The 11,769-nt window shown below is 39.9% G+C and overlaps 1 protein-coding gene across 1 annotated transcript in view; it reads left to right on the top strand.

Annotated features, from left to right (window-relative positions):
• KIAA0930 (KIAA0930 ortholog) overlaps positions 1-11,769 on the top strand; it is a 59,209-nt gene that overhangs the window by 31,577 nt on the left and 15,863 nt on the right. Inside the window, exons 2-5 of the mRNA XM_026652291.2 lie at positions 3,395-3,502; positions 4,876-4,953; positions 9,545-9,646; positions 11,148-11,288. Of these exons, the coding sequence (XP_026508076.1) occupies positions 3,395-3,502; positions 4,876-4,953; positions 9,545-9,646; positions 11,148-11,288 (429 nt within the window). The remainder of the gene's footprint in view (positions 1-3,394; positions 3,503-4,875; positions 4,954-9,544; positions 9,647-11,147; positions 11,289-11,769) is intronic.

Here is an 11,769-nt window from a genome sequence, read left to right as displayed (position 1 = left end):
GTCAAACCTAGAGCTCTGCATAGTGTTAGTTATTACCCAGCCAAAATTGTGTTCTGATTTCCCTAAATACATTTTCTTTTGGGGACAATGACACTGAAGTCTTTGACTCCTAAAGTAAAGGACCATGGCAGTAATTCACTGAGATACAGTGTCCTCAACCATATGTTGTACTGCTCACAAAATCATCTTATAAATGAGTATACAGGAAAAGGTCTCATAGCTGATTAGAATCCCCTTTATCTTCTTCTCCACTTCTGTAAGTTAAGGGACGAGGGGAAGGGAATATGTGAAAGCAGAATAAAATTTAGGTGCAATGAATGTAATTATTGAATATAAGTACTGTAAAGCATGAATCACTTTTCACAGGTATCTTGCAACACTTTGATCAAAAAACATGAACATCTAGTGACATTCGTGAAATTATCTTTGAACTTTGTTGCTGAGAGACAGTTATGTTCTGCTTCTATGGCACTGTGTAAGAATAGGACTATGTATGGGAGAGTCAACTAACCTAATGTCTTATAGGAACCTGTACTGCTTGATCTGTCTTCTCCTGCATAGTCAGCCCGCCGTGATCTCATTGCTTCCTTCCTTGAGTCAGGTGGACACTTCCTTTCCATTTTCCCAAGGGGAAGTTTCTCAAATTCTGTAGCCATGTGAACATTCTACCTCTATGCTCGTAAAATGTGTCCAACTTGGAACCCTGAGTGTACAAAGGTGCAGCCATCCTTAGTTTCATGTTGGATGTGGATATATATTAAAATACTGCTTTGCATTTTACTCCTTTCCTTGCTTCATCTTGTTGCAGCCTCCTATCTGCAACTCACAATTAACCCCTGGAACTCATTGCCACTAGAAATATTGGAGGCCAGGCGTTTAGCAGGATTTAAAAAAAAGGACTAGCCATTTAAGGAAATCTTTTTTGAAAGGTGTTTATAATGGTGATAAATTCATACGGGGTATGCTCATTCTTCAGGACATAAACCAACTGACAAGCATTAGAAGAAAAAACTTCCTCTATGATGCAGGCTGTTCCATGACTGACAGTTTATGGTGATTCTTACGCCTTCCTCTGAAGCATCTAGTACTGGCCACTCTAGCATATTCAACTAGATGGCTGGCCTGGTCTACTAGGGCAATTCCTGCTGTTCTATCCTTCCCGCACTCTTGACACTGCTGGTACCAGGAGTTTCTCTGGTGTGTCTCCTACCATCAGGAACATTCTTTATGAACCTTTCTACCTCACTGACTTTCTCGTCTTTGGAAATCTCCCCTGGAAAAAAAATGTATCTTTACCCTTTTGCATCTAACTTAGTTTATTATTTTTTTTTACTATCAGCCTTATGACTGAATACTTTAATATATTCACCAAAGAGTGTCCCAACTTCACCGTGTTTATACCATGTACAGTTTATGGTCTGGCACTATTTAATTCTATAAAGTATTCTGAGATGTATCTCCTGTGAAAGGTGATTTACAGAATAATATTGTATTTTACTTTAGTAACGTAACATTGTTCTTTCAGACCTCAGGATATTTTGATTTTGATTTTTGCTGCCTGCTCTGAAACACTGTGCTGCCTCATTTCCTTTCTTCTGTATATGTCAGCCTTTATTCTAGCATTGTTCTTTTCAGAGGATTTGAGTTATATTTAGAATTAACATAGTGCTGGATCATATTTCCCGGGGTGTTTATTTCTTGTGGTTTTACTCTCCTATTCTGGCTTTTTCTTTTTTGCGTTCTGTTTGTTTTTTTGTTTTTTCTTTTAAACTCAGTGGTTCTCCTCTTGCCCCAATGAAAACAAAATAAAGGTGCATGAGTGGACGCTTCTTAGGTATACCCTGCTGTCTGGCATTTTCTGGACACTCACCCTTTTGTAGTAAGGAACAGATTCTTTTCAGCTATTCTGGTGTTCTATCAAATAATAGCTTGCAAACATATAAACAAATATTCACATAACAGACCTGAATAGCTTCTTTGGAGATATTGTATATATTCAGGTCTATTGGTCATGTTCCCCATCAGATGGGGGGAGGGATAGCTCAGTGGTTTGCTAAACACAGGGTTGTGAGTTTAATCCTTCAGGGGGCCACTTAGGGAGCTGGGGCAAAATCAGTACTTGGTCCTGCTAGTGAAGGCAGGGGGCTGGACTCGATGACCTTTCAAGGTCCCTTCCAGTTCTAGGAGATAGGATATCTTCATTAATATAATATATAGATTTTTTTTTAATATATGCCATCTGATAGATCCAACTACACTGCAAATTCAACATATTGGTACTGTGCCAAACACAGTCATCATTTTATAAATAATACATGTGCACTATTCAGGTTTTCATCTTCATATCTAGGCTATTGTTCTCATTGTCATCATCTGTAGTTTCATTCGTGTGGGTTTTGTTTTATGTTTGAGTTCAGACTATCTTGTGTTCTTGACAGATCCCTAATGGTAAGCAGAGTCAGTACTTGGAGGGAAACCTCTAAGGAAAACCCAGGGACTATAGGAAGTAATGTTAGTGATGTTCTCTCTCTGGGTGAGATGAAAAACCCAATTGCAAGTAATGTGGTCAGTAAAGATCCCCTAGCACTTTTTGCATGAATAAAGAGATGTGTGCTGGCCAAATTCTAGTTTGTGTAATTATATTTTGCCTAAGTTTCCCTTGTGATTTCAAATGCCTACAATATTCCTCTTTGCTTCCTGTCCATTGTATGCAGAATTGCTACAGAGTTGCTACAGTGCACCCCAAAGGACTTTCACTGTGGGTGAAGTGATTCCTTACAAAGCACTTTCAAATCCGTTGGAATGAAGGTTTCTCTACCTCATCAGATGCCTTTCATTTAGGATTGCTAAAGGATTCCTGCTGCTGCCCCCAACATTCCAAACAGCCACCATTAGATTACATTATGCGTTAATCTGCTGACATATTTCACTTACATGGTGCCATTATCCTTTCCCTTTTATGTGAGTATCTTATTTATGTGTTTGGTTAAAATATGACTAGCCAAAGCTCTAGGCACACACGCAAACTTTACTTGTACAATAAATAAATGAGACCAATGTCCAAAACTAAAATCCCTTCCAAATTCTCAGAACTATAAAATCATTAGAAAATAACACTTCAGTGTATCTCCTGGGTCATCTAGTCCAGTCCCTTGCTATTGCAGGCTACTATTATCTCTCCCACATTCCCTATTCTACATTCATCCCTTACCTGCAACCCCAGAAAAAGCCTGCAAGAAGAGCTGGCATTGCCTGGTGATCTGAGGGTCAACAAATCCAGGCTCTGGCAGACAAATAAGGCAGTAAATTTCAAAGCAGAGGTTCAAAGTACTGTGCAGATGTGTGCACACAAATGGGTGTTCGTATATCATCCGGATGTCTTGTTTTCTATCAGCAGGTTGAAGTTGAAGTTTACCGTAGGGATTCTAAGAAGCTTCCTGGCCTGGGTGACCCAGACATCGATTGGGAGGAGAGCGTCTATCTGAACCTCATCCTGCAGAAGGTTACAAGAACCTATTTCTCTTCTGATGCTCACTTTAGTCTCACAGACTACTCATGGTTATAGGGGTTTCAAAACCAGCTCTGGTCTACAATGTAGTTTGAGGCATTTAAGCAATTAGAGAAAAGAAAAAAAACAACCGATGTGTTTCAACAACCGATGTGTTGTCTCTCTGGGTCTGAGTGAACATACTGAACAGATGAAGTCGTCATGTTTTGTTTAGCTTTCGATAGCTATGTGATTCCGACCTAAAAAACATAAATCCACTAATGTTCAATGAATCTGTGCTGAGGTTTGTAACCAAATGGGAAAATAGGTGAGCTTCACCAAGTGATAAAAGAAGACTGTTTGTTTAAAAAAAAAAAAAAAGCAACATCTTCATTAAGTTTTGAAATGTTGATTCAACTAAGAAACCGTTTTGAGCTCTTGCCAGTAGCACCACTGCATTTCCATGGAGTTGCCACTTGCCAGCTACTGGCAGCAAAAGTTTAGTAAGCCATTTCTCATCTGGAGACGTCTGAAAGTAGTATAGGTTGTTTGTTTGTTTTTGGATTAACACATGGAGTGTTTAGTTAGTACACGTGTTATAATGGAGTTTTTGGGAGGCTGATTATTTTTATTACAATCATTCCAGATCCATACCATATTTTGTTGATTATGATCTCAAAATGGGAGACCTTTCATTTATGGCACATGTACTGAGTTGTGTTCATTTTCCTTCTTTCTCCACCAAAAAGACTAATTCCAAAGTTGCTCCTCAGAGAGCAATTTTCACCATTATTTTTTGATGTAGAATATAATAGAACCATTTCACTGCAAGTCAGAATTCTGAGATTATCAACACAGCTGGGAAAGGTTTGTTGCAAGGTTTGTTTTCTCAGATTACGTGGCAGGGAACATTATGGCTGTGGATATTTCCTGGGTGTTGCCCTTTTTCATTAACGTTTCCATTTTTTCCATGCCTAGGGAGGCGATTTTCATCCATTTCACCCTTAAACTAAATACTACATGTGGCACACCTACTCCTCCAGCTAACCCCTAACCTTGCATCTGAATAGAGTGCTAGAGGGATTCCCATACCCACATCCGTAGTCGATTGTACCCCGAAGTAAGGGTCTTTGCAGAGCTGTTAGATATTGAAGTAATGGTCAGAATAAGTGTGTCTTGGCTATGAATAAAACAGCAGTGGTTTCAGTGTGTTCAGTGAGCTGGGGCAGAAAGGAAATTGGAACGCAAAAATGTTTTTCTTTGAAGCCAGACAGAAAGCTGAAAACCATGAATGTAGAGTGTTTTCTGTTTTGTGCACCGATACTTAGCTCTCAACAGCTGTTTTCCCCACCCCCACCACCAACTGACACCTCTGTCGTCTGTTTCAGCTGGACTATGTGGTCACCTGCGCGGTGTGCACTCGCTCAGATGGAGGAGATATTCACATTCACAAAAAGAAATCTCAGGTGAGCAGATCCCACTATTGTTGAGGCTTCAAGGACAAACATTTTGCACCCAACTTTCCCACCCCTAACAACTATATAAAAACCAGGGCAGCGAGTCTCAAGTTGTGGTCTATGGAGCTGCTTCACAAAGGTGACGCCTCCATCTGTCTTCATGAAGTGACATTTCCTGTTAGTTACATCCCAGAGCAGAGCTCATTTAATTTCTAAGAATGTTTTTTTGAGGTTGGCTTAAAATCCCCCCCCCCCCCCCCAAAACCCCACCCTAGTGCCTCTCAGCGTCTTTGTTTCTTGGGTGTCTCTCTTTGGTGTAAATCCAACTGTGATCAGATCTGAAGGTCGCCCCAAAAGTAAGAAGAGGACAGAACCAAAAGGCAGCTGGGAGAGATTGTAGCATTGGAGGCTGCAGGCAAGAAGAGACTTGATCCTACTAAAAGGTCAAATCTACCGAGAGGCCAAAAATCAACAGCACAGATATAAAATAAGGACAAGAAGCAATGGGCTTAAATTGCAGCAAGGGCGTTTTAGGTTGGACATTAGGAAAAACTTCCTGTCAGAGCAGTTCAGCACTGGAATAAATTGCCTAGGGAGGTTGTGGAATCTCCATCAATGGAGATTTTTAAGATCAGGTTGGACAAACACCTGTCAGGGATGGTCTACTTTAGATAATACTTAGTCCTGCCTTGAGTGCTGGGGACTGGACTAGATAACCTCTCAAGGTCCCTTCCAGTTCTATGTGAATTTATTTCCAGCTTGTCTCCTTTAATGCCTTTGCTTTCTCATGTAACCAGCCACGATACTTTTGGCAGGGAAGGCATGAGATCAGGGCTGGGAGGATCCCTGCTTTCAGAAGTGGGAACAGGGAATTGTTTGAGAACTAGTGAATTAGGGAAACAGTTAACAAGGACCAGGACTCATTGTCCATGTCTAAAACCTTATTTAAATCTAAATAAAGTCATCCTCCGACTTAAAAACAACAAAATACCCAACAGTCTCTTGTTGAAATCTGTACAAGATTTATTGTCAAGGATTTTCCTTTTGAAGGCAACCTGGAATAGTCAGCTATAAAAGTGACCTCTGTGAACTTTGCTATTTACATAGCTGTAGGCTTCGCTTATTTTGTACAAGGCAAAGACATAGCTTTGGGATGCGGGAAGAAAGAAAGAAAAACTTTTTCTTATAGAAAAGTTCTGTATGAGGCTCTGTCTCTTACTCTCACACAGACACACACACACAGAGGGAAGATGACCGTGGCTCACTTACTGAAGGGGGGAGGAATGAAAATTCCTCAAAGAAAACAGTTTCAAAAGTCTTGCTAACTCCACTTCTACATTTAATACCAGATCATAGTATATCATATCAGTCTATCAGTATGCTATGAAAAAAAATCAAGGTATATACATTGCATGCCTTCTTATGGGTATGTTCACCAGGTAAATGAAGGTGGGATTGTAGTGTATGTAGACATATCGGCACCAGCTTTTAATCTAGCTACCATAGGTAATGATAGTTGAACAGGATTACGGATTATGAAATGGAAGATTTGCTGCTTCTCAGTGATTACTGTAGATCTGCCATATTTGGGAAATCTTGTTAGCCTTTGCATTAGAAATTCTATAACTCGGTTTATTTTTCATATCAGTTGTCAACATGAAGCAACTTTTTTTAATACTGTATATACAAATTTGTATTCAGGATTGCTATGCCAGATCAAGCCTATAATCCATGTCCAATGTCTTACCTCCAGCCATGGTCCATGCTTGATGGTTTGAAGCAGAGGTGTCAGATCCAGATCACTTGATATATTTATGTGGCCCATGTTGTGGGTGGATGTTCTGCAGAACCTCATGGTTGTGAAGATAACATTCCAAATGTGAACAGAGTGTAAACCAAAGCCATGTTGTCATCCTGACTCTGAAAACAGGCAGCTGGAAATAATGCTATTTAGTGTGAACTCTTCCCCCACCCTTGTGCCCGTTATTCTCAGTAGGACATTACCTCTAAAGCATAAAGAGGACACTTTAAATGTCAGTGTCCACTATTTCATTAGTGGACATTTTAGACAATGAAATGGGAAAGGGGGTGAGAATTGGGACACTTTAAATGTCAGTGTCCACTATTTCATTAGTGGACATTTTAGACAATGAAATGGGAAAGGGGGTGAGAATTGGGAGTTGCTGCAGAGCGTGAGAAAGGAGGAGAGGCACCGAGAGGAAGAAAAAGCAGGATGGGGATGAAAGTGTAACATGGAACAGAAAAAGTAATAGCCCTAAAGAGGGGCATATTTTCTCAGTGAGTGATGTTGAAATCAATAACTTACAAAATAAATAACTAAACATTTATACCTGGGCTGTCGATTAATCGCGGTTAACTCACATGATTAACTAAAAAAAATTAATTGTGATTAATCACTGTTTTAATCACACTGTTAAACAATGGAATACCAATTGAAATTTATTAAATATTTTGGATGTTTTTCTACATTTTCAAATATATTGATTTAAATTACAACACAGAATACGAAGTGTACAGTAATCACTTTATATTTTTATTACAAATATTTGCATTGTAAAATGATAAACAAAAGAAATAATATTTTTCAATTCACCTCAAACAAGTACCATAGTGCAATCTCTTTATCGTGAAAGCGCAACTTACAAATGTAGATTTTTTTTTGTTTGTTACATAACTGCACTCAAAAACAAAACAATGTAAAACTTCAGAGCATATAAGTCCACTCAGTCCTACTTCTTGTTCAGCCAATCGCTAAGAGAAACAAGTTTGTTTACATTATGGGAGATAATGCTGCCCACTTCTTATTTACAATATCACCTGAAAGTGAGAACAGAGGTTCGCATGGCACTTTTGTAGCCGGCATTGTAAGGTATTTACATGCCAGATTGTATGCCCCTTCATGCTTCGGCCACCATACCAGAGGACATGCTTCCATGCTGTTGACGCTTGTTAAAAAAATAATGTGTTAATTAAATTTGTGACTGAACTCCTTGGGGGAGAATTGTATGTCTCCTGCTCTGTGTTTTACCCGCATTTTGCCATATATTTCATGTTATAGCAGTCTCGGATGATGACCCAGCATGTTCTTCATTTTAACAATACTTTCACGGCAGATTTGACAAAACGCAAAGAAGGTACCAATGTGAGATTTCAAAAGATAGCTACAGCACTCGACCCAAGGTTTAAGAATCTGAAGTGCCTTCCAAAATCTGATTGGGATGGGGTGTGGAGCATGCTTTCAGAAGTCTTAAAAGAGCAACACTCTAATGCGGAAACTACAGAATCCGAACCACCAAAAAAGAAAATCAACCTTCTGCTGTTGGCATCTGACTCAGATGATGAAAATGAACACTGCACTGCTTTGGATTGTTATTGAGCAGAACCCATCATCAGCATGGACGCATGTCCTCTGGAATGGTGGTTGAAACATAAAGGGACATATGAATCTTTAACGCATCTGGCATGTAAATATCTTGCAACGCCAGCTACAACAGTGCCATGCAAACACCTGTTCTCACTTTCAGGTGACGTAAACAAGAAGTGGGCAGCATTATCTCCTGCAAATGTAAACAAACTTGTCTGAGCGATTGGCTGAACAAGAAGTAGGACTGAGTGGACTTGTAGGCTCTCAAATTTTACATCGTTTTATTTTTGAATGCAATTATTTTTTGTACATAATTCTACATTTGTAAGTTCAACTTTCATGATAAAGAGATTGTACTATAGTACTTATATTAAGTGAATTGAAAAATACTATTTCTTTTACTTTTACAGTACAAATATTTATAATAAAAATAAATATAAAGTGAGCACTGTACACTTTGTATTCTGTGTTGTAACTGAAATCAATACATTTGAAAATGTGGAAAACATCCAAAAATATTTATATAAATAGTATTCTATTATTGTTTAGCAGCTTGATTAATTGCGATTAATTTTTTTAATCTCTTGACAGCCCTAGTTTATACTTAGTCCATATTCTACCTTTGATCTCTGTGCAAACCTCCCATTGATACCAGTGGCACTTTGGATTAAGAGTAGTATTTAGTCTTAAACGTATACCCTGGCCATAGACTATAATTATAAATGCAGCTCAGCTCTCTCAGCAAAATGAGTTTGGCACTCCTAGCTTAAAGCAGAGGTTCTCAAACTGGGGAGTGTGCCCCGCTGTGAGGGTATGGAATGTATTCTGGGGGGGCATGAGAAGCTATAGGGGAAAAAAGAGGGTCTTAAGCCTATTGTAGAGGTGTCGCAGTATTGCCATCCTTACTTTTGCATTGCCTTCAGAGGTGGGTGGCCAGAAAACAGTGGCTGCAGGCTGGCCACCCAGCTCTGAAGGCAGCGCTGCTGTCAGCAGCAGCACAGACATAAGGGTGACATGCGGTAGGGTGGGGAGGGGCATAAACTACTACAGACACAAAGAAGTTTGAAACCCATGGGTTTAAAGGAAGGTGAAATTCCCCTATAATATGCCTTTGGCCAGTTCTGCAATGTTTTACTATGGGTTTATTTTTAAGTATTCATAATTATACATACATTCAAGAAATAAGGTCGATAACATCTTCAAAATTTCTTTCAGCAAGTATTTGCATCTCCAAGCAAACACCCAATGGACAGCAAAGGAGAGGAATCAAAGATCAGCTACCCTAACATATTCTTCATGATTGATAACTTTGAAGAGGTGGGTCTGTTATTAGAGCGGAAAATTTTCCTCATTTTTGTCCTATCATCTCCCTTTTCTATTGTGTGTCCAACTTGATATATTCCCACCTCTATATCACTGCCCTGGACCACAAGGCAACAGTTTACTTAATTAGTCTTCGTGGAGCCCCCTGACCAAGATCCAGCCAGCTGGGCAAAGCCATGATTTTTTTCCAGAAACATTAATCTTATGTGACACTCCCAGGGGTACCCAGGATTGGTGAGGCACCTCACCACCACCTGCCATTAGTGTTGAGGCAGCTTTGTCTGTGCCTGCTGTGAACCAGCTCCCTGAACCCACCAGTCTCTGGCAACATGAGCACTATGTTCCAGACCTCTGCAGGCCTTGCTCCCTCTGTGCAGTTTAATGAAAGGCACACATCAACACCTGAGCCCTCTCCGCGTGTTCCCTGGAGTGTCCAGCCCCTCATCCACTGAACACTCACAGAATTACCAGCCTGCTGTTCCCAAAGGAACAGTACACACCAGCTTGTAGAATTCAGCTCCAGACCAGCATTTTGCTTGGCACCACAGCACGGAGATATATTTGCAATGAAAACAAGAATACGTTTATTATCAAAGACTAGAGATTCAGGACATAGTGCGTAAGGATATTGGAAACAAATGGATAAATATAAAACAAAATCATAACATGCTTTCTAGTGACTAAACTTAGCTAGCAGGTTATCCTCCTCTCTAAGGCAGTTTATCTCATCCAAAGTCCTCTTCAGTGGTTTCAGCCAAGGTTGGCTGAGACCCTGTTTTCAGGAGTGCAAACATGCTATCTGTTTACTTCCTAGGTGCAGGATGAAGGGGTATCTTCTTTGCTTTCTAGAAATACCCCAGAGATCATTATCTTTGCTCATAGACAGGATAATCACCTGGGCCTTGTTTTTTCCTGTGTGCTCCTTTCCTGTTGAGCTTACGTCTTTAATATTTGACTTCATATGTAAACGGGCAACCATTGTGTTTAACGGTACTTAATTTACGTTACAACAGAGTGATGCACATTTCTTACCTCCTATCTGGAGGAAAACTGGTTTTTCATCTTTGCTGGTGGTTGATCCCTTGATACAGACTTTACAAACCTATTTTCAGTATATAGACATAACTCCTTATATAGTATCTGTACATACAATTCACAACAGTATTAATGACCAGTGTGACACCGGCTTTCATTTGAAATCTCACATGACATTCTGTGGTGAACTAGAACGTACACATGAAACTCATGAGATTTCTGTAACTCCTCCATACCCCATTGCCAGTTGGCATTAAGAAGTTCCTGGGTCGTAACTTAACACCCCAAACTTTCTGGGTATTGGAAACACAGATCTAGATCTGAATTTTCCAAGTGGCCCCTGTCTGTACAATGGGCTGAAGTAAAACCCTGGATCCTGAACACACTTGAGCTATGTCTAAAGGATCTAATCACTACAGCTTTTCCTTTAAGTGTTTGGTTTCCTTGGATGCAATGGCAGGTGTTCAGTGACATGACCGTGGGGGAAGGCGAGATGGTCTGCGTGGAGCTAGTGGCCAGTGACAAAAGCAACACCTTTCAAGGAGTGATCTTCCAGGGATCCATCCGTTATGAAGCACTCAAGAAGGTCTATGACAACAGGGTAAGATACTTCCTCTCCAGAGAACCTCTTTTGCAGCAATGGTGGTAGTGAAATTTCCAGGATGTTTTCAGTACTATTGATGCTGCCATCAGCTTTTTGTCTTCTCAAGCTACTTATGCTGAGTGTCTGCTAGTCTTCATGGCTTTGAAAGTTACCAGAAACGGCTGTACGAAAATCCACTAGTTTTAGTTCACACAGCCGTGGTGAACTGAAGTCATCAGAAGAGTCAGGCAGGATTTGTAACTCTTGATGTTTGACTGGGATTTAAAATTGGTAGGAACCCAAGGAATCTAAGTGAACCAGGTGTGAATCCTAAGAAACTTTCCAGTTCTGTAATGAAAAGAATGTTTTGCCATATCACTTTTTTGTATGATCCTCTTCTTTTCAGAGGTACCTATAGTTATCTTCTAAGAGCCGGGAAGACCCTCTTAGCATTTTTACACCTGTTGGTTTTAACCTTTCACTGTTGTGTCTTGTTACA

The sequence above is a fragment of the Terrapene carolina genome, unplaced genomic scaffold, assembly GCF_002925995.2.
Source record: "Terrapene carolina triunguis isolate 2854851 unplaced genomic scaffold, T_m_triunguis-2.0 Scaffold112, whole genome shotgun sequence".
Lineage (NCBI taxonomy): Eukaryota > Metazoa > Chordata > Testudines > Emydidae > Terrapene > Terrapene triunguis.
Note: the sequence above shows the minus strand (reverse complement) of the source record. Positions and strands in the feature narration are given on the sequence as shown.